The following is a 21,896-nucleotide window of genomic DNA, read 5'->3' as shown; positions in this document are numbered from 1 at the left end:
TCAAGAGCTAGTTTTGCTATTTGGTACTAAATGATCTTCAAGTTATTTAGCCTCTGTGTCTCAGTTTCCCAATTTGTAAAATGGGAATAATAATGGTACTCAACCATAGGGTTGTTATGAGGATTTGACAAGTTAATTATCTGAAAAACACACAGAACAATACCTAGTCATATTCTTTGCCTATTTTTCTATGGGTTTGTCTTTTTCTTATCAATTTATGTCAGTTCTTTTTATGTTAGGAATATTAGCCTTATACTATCCTACATATATACTTACCTCAATTTCTTTTTATTATAATGCCTTTTGTTATATAACTTTTATTTAAAAATGTATGTACTGGGGCTGGCCTGGTGGCACAGCAGTTAAGTTCGCACATTATGCTTCGGCGTCCCAGGGATCACTGGTTCAGATCCCAGGTGCAGACATGGCACGGCTCGGCAAGCCATGCTGTGGTAGGCGTCCCACATATAAAGTGGAGGAAGATGGGCATGGATGTTAGCTCAGGGCCAGTCTTCCTCAGCAAAAAGAGGAGGATTGGCAGCAGTTAGCTCAGGGCTAATGTTCCTCAAAAAAAAAAAAAAAAAATGTACTTAGGGGCTGGCCCCATGACCTAGTGGTTAGGCTCAGTACACTCTGCTTCAGTGGCCCAGGTTGAGTTCCTGGGCACAGACCTACACCACTCATTAGCAGCCATGCTGTGGTGGCCACCCACACACAAAATAGAGGAAGATTGGCACAGATGTTAGCTCAAGGCAAACCCTCCTCATCAAAAAAAAAAAAGTATGTACTCAAATGACTACTTTTTCTTTATAGCTGGTTTCCCCTATTGCTTAGGAAGCATTACAACTTTTCTCCTAAATTTCCTCTAAATATATTTATTTTTTATATTTAAGTCTATCTTGAATTTTTTCATATATGGTATAATGCAGGGGACTGGCTCTGGTACTCCTAGTCCCCGGACATCCAACTGTGTCAGCACCAGTCCCCAATGAATTGAAATGCTCCTCTTATTATATATCATGTTCTTTACTAGGATCTATTTCTTTCTTTCTTTCTATTTTTAAGATTGGCACCTGAGGTAACATCTGTTGCCAATCTTCTTTTTTTTTCCTTCTTCTTCTCCCCAAAGCCCCCCAGTACATAGTTGTATATTCTAGTTGTAGGTCCCTCTGGCTGTGCTGTGTGGGACACTGCCTCAACATGGCCTGATGAGCAGTGCCATGTCCTTGCCCAGGATCCAAACCGGTGAAACCCTGGGCTGCTGAAGTGGAGTGCACGAACTTAACCACTCAGCCATGGAACTGGCTCCTGGGATCTATTTCTATATTCTATTTTATATAGAGCCAAAACCATACTCTCGTTTGTTTTTTTTTTTTAAAGGTTTTTTTTTTTATCATACTCTTGTTTATAGTGGCTTCATAGTGAGTTTTAACATTTGGTGAAGCAAATCCCACTTTAATTTTTTTTTTTCCTGAGAAAGATTTGCCCCAAGCTAACATCTGTGTCAATCTTCCTCTATTTCATTTGTGGGTCACCACTACAACATGGCTGATGAGAAGTGTAGGTCTGTGCCTGGGATCTAAACCCGTGAACCTGGGCTGCCAAAGTGAAGCATGCCAAACTTAACCACTATGCCATGGGACCGGCCCCTAATTTTTTTTCACTTTCATAATCTTCTGGGTTATTCTCCAACAAAAGAATTTTTTAAAAATCGGATCCAGTACAACCCACCCACCCAAGGCAGGAGGGACAGTGAAATCAATCACATTGGAATTCTGATTATAATTGCATTAAATTATTAATTTTGGAAGAAATGACATTTTTCTGATATTAAGTCCTCCTGTTCAGGAACATGGACTCTTGTTTATTCAGGTTTTGGCTTATGTCTGATAAACAAATGACAAGCAATAGGATAGATTGGATTATATCAGGAAGCCACTTGGTGTAAAACTAATTCAGCCTGACCTTGTTTTTCCAAAGGGCCTGATGTGGCCTGTTGAGCATGCATTGTACATCTGCTTTAAACATTTACTATGTCCCAAACATAAGAATGATACCATTAAAGTTCGGGATGTAACTTCCCCTCATCTGGGCATTTCTTTAAGGATAAGCATCTCTTCTTGGAAACTAAGGCTTAATTACCAACTTGCTGTGCTCACATTGTGACCACTGACCTGCTGACCACTGACCTGCTGTGCCAGCTAAACATCTCGTGACAGTAGTACAAGAGATATTCCTGTCACATGTGATGTATGCTCTTTCTTCCAAGACAGTATATAACCACTCTGTACACCCCACTTCTTTAGTGCTCTTTCTTCCTTGGGGAAGGAAGGCCCTGGGCTATCATCTTCAAACTTGGCTTATAATAAAATCACCTCAGTTTTCATTTATAGATTGATTATGGATTATTTGCATCAACATGTCCTTTGATGAAACTTCATAATTTTGTTTGTATAAATCCTGTGCCTTCCTTCGTAGGTTTTTTTTTTTTACTTTTGGTCACTACTGTGAATAGGATATTTTTCCCATCCCTGTTCTTTTTTTGTGTGTGTGTGAGGAAGATTGGCCCTGAGCTAACATCTGTGCCAATCTTCCTCTGTTTTATGTGGGATGTGGGAAGCATGGCTTGATGAGCAGTGCCAGGTCCGCGCCTGGGATCCAAACCTGCAAACCCCAGGCCACTGAAGAGGAGTGCGCAAACTTAACCACTATGCTACCGGGCTGGCCCTCCATCTCCATTCTAACTAGACATTGCCTAGACAGGGAAAAGCTATAAATGAGCTTCTTTACTTTCATTCAGCTACTAAATTTTATTGTTAATTCTAGTAGCTTATTCTTTTTGGATTTTTCTAGGAATACAATCATATCTCCTGAAAACTAAAGATCGTTTTTTTCCTGACGTTTATATTGGGAAGCTCTTCTTTAGCTACATGACTGTGCTATGCTGCGGGCTGCTTGCTGTAGCTGTTCCCCACTGCAGGCAATTGTTGCTGCGGCCCAAGGCTGCTCTGAGTGGCCTCCAAGGAAGGAGACAGAAGCTTTCTATGTGAGCATCTCATCACTGCTTTGTTCGGGTGTCATGGATGACAACATAATACAGTGGTTCCTGATCTCTTAGCTCTCATAAACTCTAACTCAAAGAGTCATCTATATTCATTTCTTGAACTTACTGCTGTGATCATAACTGTCAAGTTCCCATTTAGTTTCTTGCAACAGGAGACAGGCCCATCAGGGAGTCCTCTATGGGCATACTTATTGTGACATTACCCTTACTCTTTTTTTCAGGAAGATTAGCCCTGAGCTAACATCTGCCGCCAATTCTCCTCTTTTTGCTGAGGAAGACTGGCCCTGGGCTATCATCCATGCTCACCTTCCTCTACTTTATATGTGGGATGCCCACCACAGCAGGGCTTCCCAAGCAGTGCCATGTCCGCACCCGGGATCTGAACTGGCGAACCCCGGGCCGCTGAAGCAGAATGTGTGCACTTAACCACTGCGTCACCAGTCCGGCCCCTACCTTTACTCTTTGAAAGAGAGTTATACCCAGAGAGGACTTCTCTGACCACTCTAATGAGCTTGTCTTAGTCATCCTCTCTCACATTATCCAGTTTTATTTTCTTCATAGCACCAATCATATTGGCAGGTATATTTCTTATTGGTTTATTATGTCTCCCTAAGATAGACTATATACTAGACTATAAAGTTAATAAGATCAGAGGAATTTCCATGTCTTATTTACCCTTATCTCTCTCGTATCTAGAGTTGAAAACAATAAATATTTGTCGAATCAATGAATGTTGAGTTTTCTGGAAAATAATCTACAATCACGTTTAAGTAATTTCTTTATTCCAACTGTTCTTAGTGTTATTAGGAATGGTTGCTAATGATCTGGACAATTTTTCAGCTTAAGGGACTTTAAACTCTAAAGTGAGTGGGGTTTCTGAAACTCAACATATGAAAAAATGCAGTGATAGTTGTGGGACTACAACATCAAGGAAGATAACTCTCCAGCTAGGGATAGAAAATTATCTTTCTACCTCAATATTCAAAATCTGCATTTGTAGATCTATGATCTACTTAATTGACTTGTCTTTTTTTCAATTCTTATAAAGGCTTACTTGAGTTTCATTTCAAATGCTGTAGAGGTAGGTTTCTCACCTTTTTGCTGTTTAAAACCCAACAGCGGGGGCCACAAGTGGTTAAGTTCGCGTGCTCCGCATCAGCAGCCCAGCCTGGGGGCACACATGGCACCCCTCATTAGGCCATGTTGAGGCCGCGTAGCACATGCCATAACTTGAAGGACCCACAACTAAAATATACGACTATGTACTGGGGGGATTTGGGGAGAAAGAAGCAGGGGGAAAAAAAAAAAAGATTGGCAACAGATGTTAGCTGAGGTGCCGATCTTTAAAAAGAAAGAAATGAAAAATAAAACCTAACCGGACTTTGTGAGAAATGAAACAAAAAAGTTGCAGGTGAAGGGGAGCAGAATACCCCGCCTAAAAACGGGCCACTTTGGCACGTGGATTGTTTTGAACTGAAGACAATCAAGACCCAGCAGATTCAAGAAAAACTTTCACCTCTCCCTTAACTCCCTAAAAGAATTTAAATAGAGGGCCTGGGCCAGGAAGAGAGCTATTCCAGAGATAACTTTTTATCTGAAACACCTATCTGTAAGGCAGGGCAAGCATCTAATTACCAAACATCTGCTCTTCTCACAACTTGTGAATTACTCTCCTCCCCTTAGAAGCCACAGGCCCCTATCCCATTCCTTAGCTCAAGAAGGCACATAAGCCTCAAATGCAGGACTTGCCCTTGAGTCCCATAATCTTTGTGGGGCTCCCATACATGGAATCAAATTTGTTTTTCTCCTGTTAATCTGCCCTATGTCAATTTGATTATTAGACCAGCCAAAGAACCTAGAAAGAGAAAAAGGAAAATTTTCCCTCCTCTACGTGGGTCACTCTAACATAGGGCATTCAACGCAGGTTTCGGCCTATCCATTATCTGTTGTTCTCTTTTCTAGGACCGACCAGTCTCCAAAACCGGTTTGACCTTAGTACTATGATCTCGCGAGGTTTTTTATTCCACTCTCCTACTTATCAGTTTATCAATCCCCACACGTGTATGGTGAAACTCTCCAGATGTCACAATCATCATTTAAAGCATTTGTTAATGGTTATCTAGAAAGGCATTTTCAGCGGTTCACGCTGAGACGGTAGATAGGTTGGCACAGGGATAGCGGAGTCAGTTTTGTTTCGATTGCGGGAAGATCTCGCCGTTTAATTTTTGGCCCCGCAGTTCCCAAAGCAGCGAAGACCGTTTCCGGCGTTCTTCCCACCGCTCCAGACGCAGGCAAACGCAGAAAGACAGGAAGCGACCGCCCCCGGACCCCTGGGTCCTCTCAACACCTCGGCAGGAGTCCGGCGGCGGCGCGCTCGCCCGGTGCATTGTGGGCGCTGTAGTCCGGCCGGAACCTGTTAGCGACTACAAGTCCCGTGAGCTCGCTTCTACTCCGCCGCCTCGCAGACCGCAGTTCCCCTTCACCGCCTCAGCCGGGCCTCCCGGGGCGCGGCGTTCTGGCGAGTCAGGTGTTTGTCTCTAGGGCACAAGAGGCGGAAGCCGGAGGGGCGCGGGGAGGAGCTTCGCGCACGGGGTGAACGCCCGCCCTACGTGCTCGTTCGCCCCGCGACCGCTGCGCGCGAGCCCGGTGTCCCCGCGGCGGGCAGCGGCGGCGGCGGCGGCGGAACGCGGAGGGGGCGGAGGGAGCCCGCGGCGGCTGCAGCAGCGAAATGGCGGAGACCGTGGCGGACACCCGGCGGCTGATCACCAAGCCGCAGAACCTGAATGACGCCTATGGGCCGCCCAGCAACTTCCTCGAGATCGATGTGAGCAACCCGCAGACGGTGGGGGTCGGCCGGGGCCGCTTCACCACTTACGAAATCAGGGTCAAGGTGAGGCCGTCTTTCCCCTGTAGAGAGACCCCCTCCCGCCGTCTCTCGTCGCCCCCAGACCACTCAGGAGCGGAGCCCCTCAGGTGGCCCCAGACGCCCAGGCCAGAAGTCCCCGGCCGACTCGGTCGGGCAGCCCTGTCCACGGGTGGGGTCGTGGGCAGGGCACCCCCTCTTCGTGTAGGGCTTGGATGGGGGCTGCGGAGTGAGCCGAGCCCCAGTGCTGGCGCTTGGAGAAGGTGCTCGAACAAGAGGGCGTGGGTTGAGCGCCGCTTGCCCCTCAAGCAGCTGATCTGGGAAATGACATTTGAGTTGGGAAGGAGTGGATCTTTCGAGAACACAGCCCTTCCTCCTGGGGAAGGGAGCCAGGTGGGACTGAGAAAGGGGGGTTTGCGAACAAAGTTGAAGGCTTCCCACTTTTCTTTCGCTGGAGACTTTTCCCAGAGGTGGCCGAGCCAAGCCGGTTGCTCCAGGCCCTTCTCCAGCTTTCGAGCTAATCTAGGTTGTCCCCTCTTTTGAACGGAATTAGATGGGAGTTCACAAAAGCCGGACACATTGGGGAGGGCCGAGCCGGGCGGGAACCGTGATTGGAAATGACCGACCGTGGCGATCTCGGCCTCCGTCGGGCTCGCGGCTGGGAGGTGGAGTGTCGTCTGCCTCCCAGTCCACAACTACAACTGCTTTCAGAGAAGCCTGTTCGTTGAGGCATCTTGCGCTCTTAATTTCGAGATTTGCACTTCACTGAATGAAGGAATCAGCTGAAGTAGAAACACTCGCCTAATTTCATAACTCGTATTTGTTGGCAATGAGTAATTCACTTGATTTGAAAGATGCTAATTGAGAAATAGTGCTTCACTTTCACTCTGTAGTTCGGGATTAAAAAGCTTGCTCGTGTGCGGAAGTATCTTTAGAAATTAGTTACGTAAAACGAATCCAGCTGTTAAAGACATAACTACTTTATTAAAAATTAAGCGTAAGAACTTAGCTTTAGAGTAATCAAAATTTACATAACGAGTGACTGGTAACATTTAAGTGGTGTAATTTCTCAATAACTTAGGCTCTTTTTTGTGTGGGGGGTAAAAAACAAAAAATTTACCATATTAACTATTTTTAAGTGTACAGTTCAGTAGTGGAAGAACAGTCACATTGTTGTGAAACTTTGGCACTTTTAAAAAATGATTTACTTATCGTGTAGTTAATGTTGCCAAAAAAGTTTAATGATCATCAAACTTGAAGATATGAAACTAGCAGTTAAATGTTACAAGCCACCCTTCTCTGCCTACGGATCTGTAAAACGTGAGCCATAAGCTGTCTTGTTATACTGAAACTACAAAATCCAGGCTCCAGTATACCTAGGGAAGTACATTATCACGTAAACCTAGTGAAAAAGTGAAGCTTTTTTTTTTTTTTTAACTTTTGGAATGATGTTGGATTGTCTTAAATATATGGCAGATCGTTCTCTAAAAAGAACTTCCACTTTTACCCTTATTCACCAGCATATTTTCCTTTATTTCTTGTTCTGAAACAAAACTTGGTATTCCTGTTTCTAAACGTCCATAGCTAGTACTTCCTGTCACACAGCTGAAGCAGAATCTCCTGCCTACACTTCCTCTATTTAGTAACTTTGTGTTTACCTTGCTGAGTGCAGATTATTAAATGGACTCTAGCATGATGATTTAGGTGTTTTTTTTTTTGATGAGGTTAGCCCTGAGCTAACATCCGTTGCCAATCTTCCTCTTTTTGCTAGAGGAAGATTGCGGCTGAGCTGACATCCATGCCAGCCTTCCTCTGCTTTGTATGTGGGACTCTGCCACAGTGTCGCTTGATGAGCTGTGTGTAGGTCCACGCCCAAGATCGCAACTGCAAACCCCAGGCCGCTGAAGTGGAGTGCATGAACTTAACCACTACGTGGACCAGCCTGGCCCCAATTTAACTGTTTTAAAAATACTTCTGATACCTTATTACCAAATAGCTGATGTGACACATAAAAATAGTGTTTATGGTATGATCATTTGCATTTTAAAGAAAATAATCCTTCTTAAGAGTAATTGATGACTTAAGGAATTAAAGAAGTCTCCACCTACACTGGGTTGGTATTATACAAACCAGTTCGTTGTGTGTTAATGACTGTCATAGTCATAAATGAAGGTTCCCGCTAAGAAAATGTGAGTTTTTAATGCTTATGAAATGCCGTTTGGGTTTTTCTTAATATGTAATGTGTTAATTTAAAACTCAGGACACCATGTAAGATATTAGGTGTTAAGCAGCGTATGATTTTTGAGAGTAATTACTGTCTTGTATTAAGGTAGAATGGCCAGTGAGATGATTAGGTAAACCATTTTGTAATTTTATTTATTGCTACTTTTCTATACTGATGCTGCTCTCCCTAGCCCCTACTGCCTGCCCTTTGCTATTGAACTCACCATGTGGCACACCATTTTATGTTCCAGAGTTTGGGCCCTTAAACTATCTTATAGTTACTCTCTAATTCTGGTCTTGAGAAAAATGTTCAATTTTACAAGATCTGATTGAAATTACTCTAATTCACAGCGTAATTTTATCTGGATGGTGGCACTTTAGAATGTAGGTTTCCCTGCCTCCATTTATCTTTTGGTTTGAGGGTAGTGTTTAAGACTGTTAGGATCACTTGATTAGTATCTCTGGGCTTTTGAAAATAATTGATACACTGTTAATGTTTTTTAAAATTGTTCTAATGGGTAGGTACAGGAGAGAGCACCATAAATGATTAAAGGTTTAGGAAAGCTCAGGGTCTAGAATTATTTTCGCATATTAAAGAGAAGGCTAAAGAGGAAATTCAGTCACTGTTTATGAAGTTTGTGCTATAATGTAACTTTAATTTTCTGGAGTTCTGAATTAATTAAAATCTGTTGTGCCTAGAGACAACTATTTAAACAGGGGTGAAGTTAAGGATCTTTCTTGAGCTCTGAGTTCAAAGAATAGATTTTATGATTTATTAGCAGAGTCAGGTATAAAATCTAAGCTCCACTTGCCGTCTGTAAAATTGGTATGCTGATAATAATACCTACCGCAGAGAACTAAATGAGATAATGCACATAGATCTCTTTAGCACAGTGACTGGGGCATAATAAGCCCTCAAAAGTTACCTCTTTCTAAATCCAGATATCTTTTAAATTAAAAGTTAGTGATCAACTAACTACATTTTCTGAGTTAATATATAGTTGAGTTGCTAAAATTGTTAGATTTTTTATCAAGAAACCACTTGCCATGGAGGTGTACTTTCATGGAGACAAATGTGGTATAAAAAGAAGCCATCTTGTTTAGTACTTAACTAAGTAGGCTTTTTTTTTAATGTGTTAAATTTTTATTTTGTCTGATTTCATGTGGGAAGTTGTTATGGCATTCAGAACATGGTAAATTTCACATTTAAGATGAAAAGTATTGAACAGAATACTCCATATTTTGAGTTAGTCTGTTTCCTTTGTACTAGTATTTTTTCCAGTTTTATTGAGATATAATTGACATATAGTGTTGTATTTGTTTAAGGTGTGTGACATAATGATTTACTATATGAAATGATTACTACAATAAGTGTAGTCATCACCCATTACCTCACAGAGTTACAAAAGTAGCCTTTTGAAATTGAGGCATATTAAAACATAAAGCTGAGTAGTAAAGTTTGCTAATAGACATTTTGACAAGAAAGATCGTCAGTAAAACTAGCATCTTACAGTGTTAGCAATTCAAAATCTGTATTGGTGGTGGTTCTCTGGGTGAGTCCTCTCATTTTAAATTAGGAGTCAATATCCAGATTGGAAGCTGAGAAATAAATTAATTCTTAGACTTGTTTTTAAGATTTATAACAATGTATTATTAAAGGGCCAAAATAATATTTTAAAGAATCAAAGCATTTTGGTGCCAGAGGACATCTGCAGAGTGTATGTAGCTTTATCAATTGGCCATGAGATATTGTCTGATACACATCTTTGCTGCCAGCTACAGCTGACTTCAGAGTCTCCATCAAGGAAAGGCATGTTGCTTGCTTTGAAGATTCTGTTCTTATCTGTCCCACCCCTTAAGATAGGGGAGGAGGGCAGTGGCAATTAAAAAGTAGCCCTGTTATATTGGGTTATTAGGGACTCTGTTCTATATTGTTCATTTTAACAGATATGGGAACCAAGGCGCAGAAGGTTGTCTCTCACCCAAAGTAAATGATCTAGCTAGTGTCAGAGCCAGGGATAGATTTGAAGTATTCTGGTCCTGGGTCCGAATTGCTTCACAGCTGCAGTTCATTTAATTTAAAACAATACATTAAAACCTTTGTTATCTACAGCCTAGTGTTGGGGCACCCTCAAGTGTCTGAACCTTTTGAAGGAAATCCCAATCTTGGCACCCTTGAGACCTGGGAATTGACTCTTCAGTAATCTACAGTAGGTAAGATGCACCCAGAAAGAATAAACAGCTGAAAAGAGCGTACTGTTAAATTTTGTGCTGTGATGAGATGACCTGAGAAAAAAAGAGTGTGTGGATTGGCAGTGATGCTTTTAAAAGGCGAGCTTCCTTCTGTGTGTGTTAAAGCTGAAAAGTGAGGGGATTTATCACTTGAGTACCTATTATGTTCAAGGCACTGTGCTATATATATATATTTTGATCTTTGAGGTAACTAAGCAGAGTACATAATATCCCTGTTTTGCAGATGTAGGAGCTGAGGTCGCTGTTGATCTCCATTTCGTGTTCTTCCCTCATTCTTATTTTGTGCTCCAGTCCTACTAAACTACTTGTATCTCCCAAATGGGCTGAGTTCTCGTGTATCCAGCCTTTGCACACACTTCCTCCACTGTTAAAAACAGACTTCCTTTAGCAGCCTTGTCTGGCCACCATTGCTTGTCCAGTAGGACTCAGCGTTGCTATCACCTTTTTAGAGATTCTGCTGATCCCTGGAATCTGGACTGGATTTCCTTCTTGTCTGCCCTTGTAGCCTTATTAGGATTAAGATTGTGTGCTAGTCTGCGGCCTCCTTTAGTTTCTGTATCTTCCATTATAAGCTTCTGGAGGACAGGGACGGTCATCATCACCTTTACTCAGTACCTGGCACGGTGCTTGGCACATGGTAGACGCTTGTGAATAAATGAAGTTCAGGAACGTTAAGCAACTTGCCCAAAGTCACAGCTATTAAAATGGAAAAACTGGGATTTGAATCTAGATTACCTGACCTTCAGAGCCCATGCTTTTTCCTCCACCCTTACTGAACATTCAGATCACCTGGAGAGCTTTTGAAACTGTCTGGATTCTCTCTTTATTGGGTTGGAGTGGGATCTGGGAAGTGGTAGTTTAAAAAGCGCCCCAGCAAGGGCACTTTCCTGATACGCAGCAAGGATTATTTCTGGTTGCACCATGCTCTGTCTCCGAGAAATGACTGGCAGCAGAGAAGTATCTGAAAAATGTATGGAGCCACAGTGTACGTTGGTAGCCTTGATAGGATCAAAAAATGGGCAAATTCTACAATAAATAAAATTTTAAAATATCATATCTTGACAGTAGAGGGGAAAACCAATGAGATTTGCCAAAGATTGAAAACTGCTTTAGGACGGGAGGGAATTTAGATAACTAGCTGAAAGCAAGCCGACCTATACAGCCACGCTTTGGGGGAAGAAGAGGAGGCATGGACTATATTCAGCCAAGCCTGGTCTTTTTGCCCCCTCTCTTGCATCATCCATGTCTATATCCCTGTGTAATAATCATGGCAGTAAGTCATAAGAAAAGACAAAATATATATCCATTTAAGAAAGCAGTCTTTGTATCGATATTTCCACTCTACATCTTTAAAGTGTTAATTCTAAAAGTGCTTAACTTTTAGCTATCTTGATGATTCCTTGTAATAGAGATTTCCCCTCCTCACCTTCATAATCATGCTTGCCAAAAAAAGAACAAGTACTGAATTGTTATTTTTAGATACTTTGATGTTTTGTACCATATTATGCTGCTTCTATCTATGTAAGCAGAGCCAGCAATTTTTTTTCTTTTTTTCTTTCTTTTTTGCTGAGGATGATTTGCTCTGAGCTAACATCTATTGCCAATCTTCCTCTTTTTGTTTGTGAGCTGCTGTGACAGCATGGCCACTGACAGACCAGTGGTGTAGGTCTGCACCTGGAGTCAAACCCGGGCCACCGAAACAGAGCATGCCGAACTTAACCACTAGGCCCCTGGGGCTGGCCCAAGCCAGCATTTTTTGAACATCAGATAAGAAAGTTGATGTCCAAGAAAAGCAATACTATAATCTCGGTACTGCTGTTTACTCATTGCTTAATTAAATAACTTAAAGCTTTCAACCAAAGTCCTACTTATTTAAAGAAATATTTAACTTAGAACCTAGGAATTTGGACATGGTAGTAAAATGTGACATTTGCTTGCCAGAAAAGTTGTATCAATTAGGGTACAGTTTGGGCAGTTCTCACAGAGACATCAAAACTAGAGAGTTTGTGTTTTTTTCATGTGAAGAAGTCTCAAGGGCAGTGTAGGGCTGGTCTTGTGGCTTGACTACCAGCTCCCAACATCACATCCACATTCTAGCAAAGGGGAAGGCATATTCCTGCCCCGTTGCCTCATACAGCAACAGAGAAAGCTGGGAAATTTAGTCTAGCTGGGCAGCTGTGAGGAAAGAAAGACCAGACACTGTGCTTTGCTTTGCTGCAGCTGCAAATCAGTGATTGGGGTTGGCCCTTTTAAGTTGTGGTTTTAACAACATTCTGATCATCTCTTAATTGAGTCATTTTTCTTTTGCTGGGAAAAAAGATTTGTTGCCAGTCTGTCTCTCTCTTCTTTTTCCTCCCCAAAGCCCCAGTACATACTTGTATATTTTAGTTGTGAGTCCTTCTGGTTTTTCTGTGTGAGCCACTGCCACAGCATGGCTATTGACAGACGAGGGTTGTAGTTCTGCTCCTGGGAAGTGAACCTGGGCTGCTGAAGAGCGCACCAAACTTTAACAATTAGGCCGTCAGGGCTGGCTCAGTTCTTTCCCTTTTTTGCTAATGCCTGAAATTTCAGAGTTTAGAGAAAGTTCATTTGATTTGTAAGACATAAAATTGGGCTCCTGTTAGTTTTGATAATCTTAAAAGCGAATGAGCTTCATTCCTTCTGAGAATTAATTTTGATGTGTAGAGAAGAGAGGCAGGCATGAAGACATGGCATATCTGATAGGGGTATGCCATGGGATTGAGGTTGGGTTAGAGGTACTGTAAATAGATGCTTAACTTTTTTTTTTTTTTGCCTTCAATAGCTATTTAAAACTATGTAGGCAGTTTTACTTAGGACCAGCATTTTAGTTGATGACATGGAATGATGGAGTATATAATTTGAGCCACCAAAATAAGTGTGATCAGTCTCTTTTACCATAGAATCATAGGAAGACTCAAAATAATTTTTATAAAATTACTTTGTGTGTAATAATATTAGAATAGTCACTTTCTAATTCCTTGCTCTCTAGATGTTGATTTATCACTGATGTAGCATCTCTCTTTGCTTGACTTTCCTAAAATTATTTCTACATCTGCCACCATAGCTTGTTTGCTTTCTGCTTTTTTACGTTTCTGCCTTTGTGGGATGAGCTTCTCTGTTCTGTAGTAAGTTTGGGAATTTTAATCCATATGGAGGAACAAAGGAGTCTCAGAGCTCCTCTCCCTGTGTCTGCTTCTCGGTATCTCACTCCTCTTTTGCCTTGACATTATTGGTTATCTTCAGGTGGAAACAAAAGTAGATAAAATCTCATTGGCTGGGCATACATCTGTGTGTCACCAGGTCTTGTTTAAATTTACATCCAGAGATTGACCCATAATATATAACTGAGCACATTCTTAAGACACTAATAGATCTGGAACAGGGATCAGCAAGCTGTGGGCTTCCTTGTTTTTGTAAAGTCTTATTGGAACACAGTACCTCTGTTTGTTTACTTATTATTTATGAACACTTTTGCACTAAAAGAGCAGAGTTGAGTTGTTGGAATAGCCTAAAATATTTACTGTTTTGCCCTTTGAGAAAAAGTGCCAATTTCTGGTCTAGAGCTTATGTAGCATTGAAATAATGGAAACCCAAAGCACTTGGGGAATCTGCATTTCAAAACATGGGACTATGAAAAAACTATTTGACTTAGGATGCCAGTAGTAAATGATTGAGGAAATGATAGTCAAATGTAACATTGCTAGTTAGGTTTTTTTCCCTTACACATTCATCAAATAGCAGTAGGATCTTAAAGCATAGTCCTGTTGCTGGGTGTTGAATGAAATATTAGATGCCTTTTTTTTCCTTCTAAAGGGTCAGTTTTTACAAAGACAAAAATATAACTTTGTGAGTTATTAAATTATATCTACTGTTCGTGTTAAGGCCAACCACAAGGATTTTCAATTTATAAAGCTTATTTTTTCACTTGAAGCCTTTTACAAACTTCTTTGAATGAAAGAAAGTTGGTTGGTGCTGATAAAACTAATAGGCAGCTGTTCCATGGTGGTTTAGGGTCAGTCAGTAAACCAGTGGCAAAACTGATGATGCCTGACAAAACTAACCATAGTCAGTTCTAGCCAGGATCATGGTTTAGATATTTTCCAGCCCCGAAATACTTTCTTGTACCATATCACCATTTAATGTTTTGTGTTCTTACATGTTAACCCTCTATATGGTATGGCAGTATTCCATTATTAAATGATTTTTAATATTTAAATTGGTATTGGTTGAATTATTGACATGGGTAAGTTTAATGTCCAGGTTAAGGGGTTAAGTTGAAAATTGAGAAACTGTGATATTAGCTTTCAAAATGGGACAATATAGTAAATTGATAGAATTCTTATCTTAGTTTAAGAGGGTAGATGATGTTGATGTACTTACATTGAAATAAATAATAATTGTAGATCTTTTTGCTTAGACATTAGGATATGATTCTTAGCTGTAATCTATGTATTTTCCCGGTTTTGTTCTCTCAAGATTTCTAATCAATTTTTTCCTAACTAAATTTCTTTCTTTCCTTTTATTGCTGAGGAAGATTCACTCTGAGGTAACATCTGTTGCCAGTCTTCCTCTTTTTTTATGTGTGGATCACCACCACAGCATGGCCAGCGAGTGGTGTAGGTCAGTGCCCAGGATCCAAACCTGTGAACCCATGCTGTTGAAGTGGAGTGTGCTGAACTTAACCACTACACCACAGGGCCAGCCCCTAAATTTCTTTTTAGGTTTGTTACTTAGCATTTGAGTAGCTCCTGTGGGCCAGTGGCTTTACTGAGTTCTTGGAATGCTAAGTTTAATAAGACATGGTTGCTGTATTCAGCAAGTTCACACCAGCCTTGAAACGGGGCTAGACATTTTTGTTGATCATTTTTCCCAAAAACTGTCCAATAAATGGACATTTATGAACTGCCTACTATACACCAGACATTGTGCTAGATGCTTGGCTGAGAAATGAATAACGTATGCCTTCCCCTTAGAAGCTTACAGACGAGGCGGGGAGAGAGGTAAATTCAATTTAATTTAGTGGTACTTGGTAAAAATATTTATAATGTACAGTAGGAACTCAAGCCTGCCATGAGGGACCAGGAGTGTAAGGGCAGAATGGGCTAGTAGTGTTCTAGGCAGTGGGAGCAGCTGTCTTTCTGTCCTTACACTGCCAGCATCTAATGTTATCAGTGACTTGCTGACGTCACACAATATTAATGCTGGATTCTGACCACTTTATCCCCTGGGACCCCTTGACTCTCTAGGTCAAACATCTTTCTTTACCTCTTTACTCTATTTATAGTTGGTTTTGTTTTAAGCATGTCTTGGGCAACTGCTGTGTTTCAGGCAGTATGGTAGACTCTTTCTCCTGTGTTTTCTTTGATATGGTTTTAGTTATCTGACTGCCTCTTTTTAGAAACTGTAGTGGCTCTTATTTCTAGATCATAAATGTAGACCAGTTGATCATTCTTACTAACAGTAGTCATTTCCTGTTTCAACCTGATCGTGCTTTGTGATACAACCAAGAAAGTTTACCTGCTGCTGTTCTCCTCCCTAACTTAACGCTAATGACCTTCCTTTATTCCTCTTGCCAAAAGTTCATCCCAATATGTGTGCATAGTATAGGCTAGTCTTTCCTCTTCCCGGTGTCAGTTAGCTATGCATGACAAACCCTCCCAAAATTGAATGACTTAAATCAGTGATTTGTTTCCCACCATTATGTGGGTTGACTGGGCAGCGTCTTTGCTGGTTTTCGCCTGTGCTCATTTATGTAGCTGTTTTTAGCTGGAGAGTTGGCATGTCTGGCATTTGATAACATGTCTGGCTTCTAGGATGCCTCATTCTCTTCCACATGGCCTCTCATTCTCCAGTAGGCTAGAGTGGCTTCCTTATGTGGCAGTCTTAGAATAGCATTCCAAGAGAATGAAGGTAGAAGTTGCAAGACCTCTTGAGTTTTAGGCTCTGAAACTTGCTTGTTACTTCTACCGCGTTCTGTTGGTCAAAGCAATTCCAAATTCAAGGGGTGGGGAAACAGACTCCACCTTTTGGATGGAAGGAGCTTCAAAGAATTTGGCAACATTTATCTACCATGCATTACTCATTAGTTAGGAATCTCCAAGTGCTATAGTTCATGGTGGCATCTTTGACTTGGGTGATTGTGATAGGCAGACTAATGACTCCCCAAAGATAACCACTTCCCAATACCTAGAACCTGTGAATATTACCTTACATGGCAAGTGTGACTTTACAGGTGTGATTAAGTTAAGGATCCTGAGATGGGAAGATTGTCCTGGATTGTCTGGGTGAGCCTAACATAACTACAAGGGTCCTTATAAATGAAACAGGCAGGAGAGTCAGTCATGGAAGGAGATGTGACAATGGAAGCAGAGATCAGAGTGATGCACTTGCTGACTTTGAAGATGGAAGAAGGGACTACGAGCCAAAGAATGCAGACAGCCTCTAGAACCTAGAAAAGACAGGAAATGAATTGTCCCCTAGATCCTCTAGAACGAATGCAGTCCTGATGACACCTTGATTCAGCCCAGTAAGGCCCATTTAGGACTTCTGATCTCCAAAACTGTAAGGTAATAAATTTGTGGTGTTGTAAGCTACTAAGTTTGTGGTAATTTGTTACAGCAGCAATAGGAAACTAATAAGAATGACCATGCCCTTGTCCTGAAGATGATTTCCAACAGAAGGAGACACTAGTCTAGACTCACTCCAAGAGAATGAGAATCAGTAGGGACTGGGGCTCAGCTTGACTTTGAGCCTTGGTCGTAGGCCACAGCCTTATCTTTCTTCTTCCCCATCAGAATCTAGCACCATTGGCTCTCATTATGCCTCTCTTTCTAGTCCGCCAAGATGTTTTACCAAGGGTGTAGAAAAATATTTTCTCTGAAAAAGTTGAATATCTTAAGTTAATAGGCTGTTTGGATTATTTTTCCAAACTAGAGAGAAAATTACTAAAAGACCAAGTCGCTTTGTCTATCCAAGTATAGGTCAGTATTAACTATGCTAAATGACCAGTGCACTTTTTAAAAAGACTGAGTATAAGAGAATCACATAATCTCTGGTATGGTTCTTTATCCTTGCTGTTGTGATCTGGCGTCCTTGTATGAGAGAGAGCTGACTTCTGAGACTAGACAAATGTAAAATTATGAGTACTAGGTGGTGAATATTTTAGGTTATTGGCTCTTGATTAAAATTTAACTTAAAAAAGGTTTCATACTTTATTGTGAGACCTTTGACCCTCCATAATACCAAGCAAGTCTTAGAAACAATAGTATCTTCCATTCACTGCACACATTAGGAGAAAAGTGTACTTTGACTTTTACAATTTGTGAGTCTAGGTCTCAGACTCTAAAATATATTTAAGTATTTCAGGCAATAAATGTATAACTGCACAGTTTCTTCTCATGTCACGTGATTTTGTTTGTTTCTATTTTGAGCAGAAACCTGCGCCTTAACTTCAGGTGATCATTTAAACCGAGCAAGAACAATCTGTTTTTTTAAAACATCCACATCCATTTGTGACAGGATAGATTTTAAAAATCCAACTTAAGAAAGGATTATGAAGTATATAAAAATATGTATAAAATATGTAAGGCCCCCAGAGCTTCTGTATTAACAAAGTTCAAGAATGTCAAAGCTAAAGGAGCATTGTAGAAGAATGATTGTAATTATGTAGAATCTGAGAAAACATTCATAAAATTCAGAGAAGCTTTATAGGTTGAAGTAGGCCATCAGTTATGAATATAGTTCAGTGGATTATTTAGAAGGAATATGTTCTTTGATCTGCTTTCTTTTTTTTTTATGAGGAGGATTGGCCCTGAGCTAACATCTGTTGCCAATCTTCCTCTTTTTCTTTTCTCCCTAAAGCCCCAGTACATAGTTGTATATCCTAGTTGTAAGTCACCCTAGTTCTTCTGTGTGGGGTGTCGCCACAGCATGGCTTGATGAGCGGTGTGTAAGTCTGTGCCCAGGATCTGAACCGGCGAACCCTGGGCCGCTGAAGCAGAGCACGTGAACTTAACCACTCAGCCATGGGGCCAGCCCCCGATCTACTTTTATTTGCAACTTTTGATCTGCCTTTCTCTAAAACCACTCTAATACAGTATCCATTAGCCATATGGGACTAAAGTATTAAGAGTCAAACTACCAGATGTCTTTTTGTCCAGTTTCCTTGAAATTGAAGTGGACTTGTTTGTCTTGTCTTTAATTGCTTGTAAGTGATACTGGCCTCGAATATACAGGATGGCTCATATATGAAGGCATAAGTGTATACAGGGCTTTTTCTCCTGAGTTTCTTTGACGTTTTGTCTCCATCTCATTGTGTTCCTGGTCAGTGGTCACTCACAGTCTGGTCACTGTTACCCTCGTGCCAAACTCCAGGTGTGCACTGACTTCACCCTCACCCCATTCTCAACTGATGAAGATAGAGAAAATTTCTTGATCCCAACAAACAAAGGTTAGAGACTTATTTTCTTGATAGGATCTTTTAATTACATTAGGAAATTGAGCATAAGTTTATAAACTGTAGTTTACTTAGACTATAGCTTAACTAAAAGTGAGATGATAGGAAATGATGCCTTTCAGAGTGCATAGTATCTTATTCTTTTTTTCTTCAGTCTTGTCCAGGTTAGATGTAAAATCTGTGTGGTCCCAGACCAGATTTCAGTTATATCTGCTTTCCGGTCTGTTGAGAGCCCTGTGCCTTCCCAAAATACTTAGCTCAGGGCCCTTGAAGTAATTTCCTGTTCTGCAATGGATTTGGATCTATTGTAGGTCTTGGCTGTGGCCAGTGGAAGAGGAAGTGCTTCCTAAATTCCCTTCCTGCAACACTTCCTCAAGAGTTCTTTGTAAAGGCCTCAGAAAAAGTCTGTTAGATTAAAACGTTGAAGTCCTATGAGTTAAGTTCTCGTGTAGGCAAACTAAGACAACTCACCAGTGGATATTAAATTTAGATTTTAAAGCATACATTAATATATTCTTTTCATAAACACCACAAGCTGGTGAGGAGTCAGGATTGGTCATCTTGAACAAGCTGCAAAGCAAAAACAGCTTCAGCTGTAGCTTCATTGAAATGCCCTAGAGAACTTCCGTTTTTATAACTTCCTAAATTAAATTTTTGGTTGTTGAACAAGTCACCTTGTTACAAAGATTGTTTGAATTGTTGCAACACTTTCTTTGGCAGCTTTTTATGGCTTGCGGTTCTGATTAGAGTTTGTTCTGGTTTCACCTGACTATTGGAAGAGCACAATTTCTTAGCAGTGTCGTGTGGTTTCAGAGACATCTTGGCAGGTTTTTTTGATATCAGTATTGCTAGAAATTCTGTATTCTGTGCCAGAATCTGCAGAGGAATTTTGTTCTTTTAATTCATAGTTGCTATTATTTATTACTATTAATTTCTACACTTGTGCTCACATTGCATTTTCTCTCACTCTCCATCAGTCCATATACAGGACTCCCTATTTCTATCCCACCAACAGAATACCTGACCCATATCTCATTTTTTTAAAAACCTGATTTTTTTGTTGTTTTTTTGTGTTGTTTTTGTTTTTTGCATCTTTTTGAGGAAGATTAGCCCTGAGCCAACATCTGCCGCCAATCCTCCTCTTTTTGCTGAGGAAGATTAGCCCTGAGCTAACTTCTCTGCCCATCCTGCTCTACTTTACATGTGGGGACGCCTGCCACAGCATGACTTGACAGGTGGTGGGTAGGTCCACTCCCAAGTTCTGAACCAGCGAACCCTGGGCCCCCGAAGCGGAGCACATGAACTTAACCTCCACACCGGGCCGACCCCATGTTTATCATATTGTTCAAATTTCCTTTTCAAGGAAGCTAGACTTCTCTCCCAATTGATCTAAGCATCCAGGACCATCTTTTCTTACCCAGTGATGGCAGAAAAGAACTGGAGGTAGAGTTGAGTATTATGTGCGTGTGAGGGAAGGGGAGGTTGTGGCAGAGGAGCAAAACTATTATTATTTGTGTGACATGGACTTCCGTTCTTTTAGAATCTCCACCAAGTATTTGGGAGATAGTGTTTAACATAGTCTAAGAACACTTAAATTATGATGTGAATGCATATCCCAGTTTTGCCCCATCTGCTAATTGAGTGCCCATGGGTAGATAACTCGTCTGAAGCTGTTGTCCACCCTAAAGATGAGAGTGTTAGTATCTTCCTCAGACTTACATGAGAATTAAATGATTTGTGTTATGGACTTTAAATACTATCTCGTTTATTTAATAGTAGCTGCTGCTGCTATTATCTGAGAGTTGGCTCTAGCTGTTTATTGCACTATCAAAAGAGAGAAGAAAGTGCTGATTTCAGTAAGTGATTAGTTTTCTGACTCATATTACCAGATCTGCATTTCTTCCCCCAAGCTCTCTGATTTATCACTGGAATGTGCTTAAGGAAAGGTCAGAACTCTTCAGTTTCTTACTTATATTCTTATAAAATATATTATTTTAAACATGGAAGTTCTAGTGATGGATGGTAGTGATTGTTGCACTGCAGTGCGAATGTACTTAATGCCACGAAAGCAATGTACACTTAAACGTAGACACTCTGTACTCTTAAAAAGGTAACTTTTGTATTATGTATGTTTTACCACAATAGAAAAACATGGAAACAGCAATAATGGGGGAGGAGCAGTTGTTTAAGTTTATGTAATCTTTCCTTTCAAGTTACCAGAGCAGGGGAGGAAAGTAGTTCTTCATGATCTTTTGCCAAGAATTGCAGTCCTTACTTTTTTTATCTTGTCTTAAAGCTTTATTTTATCTGATCTTAATACAGCTGCTCCAGCTTTCTTATGGTTATTTGTAGGCTATATTATTTTCCATCCTTTCACTTTTAACCTATTTTTGGTTTTGAATTTTGAGTGTGTGTTTTGTAGACAAGATATAATGGGATCTTGTTTTTAATCCAGTTTAATCTCTGCCTGTTGATTGGAGTGTTTAATCCATTTATGTTTGATGAAATTATTGGTATAATGGGTTTATTTATGCCATTTTTATTTTCTATATATCTCATTTTTGTTTCTCTGTTCCTCTGTTACTGCTTTTTCTGTTAGATAATTTTTAGTGTACCATTTTAATTCCTGAGACCTTTTATACTTCTTTTTAAAAATTAGGGGCCAGCTCCGTGGCCGAGTGGTTAAGTTCACTGGCTCCGCTGCAGTAGCCCAGGGTTCAGATCCTGGGCGCAGACATGGCACCGCTCGTCAGGCCACGTTGAGATGGTGTCCCACATCCCACAACTAGAAGGACATGCAACTAAGGTATACAACTGCTTACAGGGTGGGTTTGGGGAGATAAAGCAGAAAAAAAAAAAGGAAGATTGGCAACACTTGTTAGCCCAGGTGCCAGTGTTTAAGAAAAAAAAAAATTATTATTAGTGTTTGATCTAGGAATTACAATATGCCTCAACTTTTCACAATGTACTTCAGATTAATACTAATTTAATTCTAGTAAAATATAGAAACTTTGTTC

General features: G+C 40.7%; 1 protein-coding gene across 2 annotated transcripts in view; it reads left to right on the top strand.

Moving 5' to 3' along the window:
• Nucleotides 1-5,212: 5,212 nt before the first annotated feature.
• SNX3 (sorting nexin 3) overlaps nt 5,213-21,896 on the top strand; it is a 42,221-nt gene continuing 25,537 nt past the window's right edge. Inside the window, exon 1 of one of the 2 annotated variants that reach the window (XM_014839042.3) lies at nt 5,213-5,954. In XM_014839042.3, the coding sequence (XP_014694528.1) occupies nt 5,793-5,954 (162 nt within the window). In that variant the 5' untranslated portion in view covers nt 5,213-5,792. The remainder of the gene's footprint in view (nt 5,955-21,896) is intronic. The other variant, XM_070496622.1, reaches the window with a different exon arrangement.

This window comes from Equus asinus, chromosome 24, assembly GCF_041296235.1.
Source record: "Equus asinus isolate D_3611 breed Donkey chromosome 24, EquAss-T2T_v2, whole genome shotgun sequence".
Classification (NCBI taxonomy): Eukaryota; Metazoa; Chordata; class Mammalia; order Perissodactyla; family Equidae; genus Equus; species Equus asinus.
Note: the sequence above shows the minus strand (reverse complement) of the source record. Positions and strands in the feature narration are given on the sequence as shown.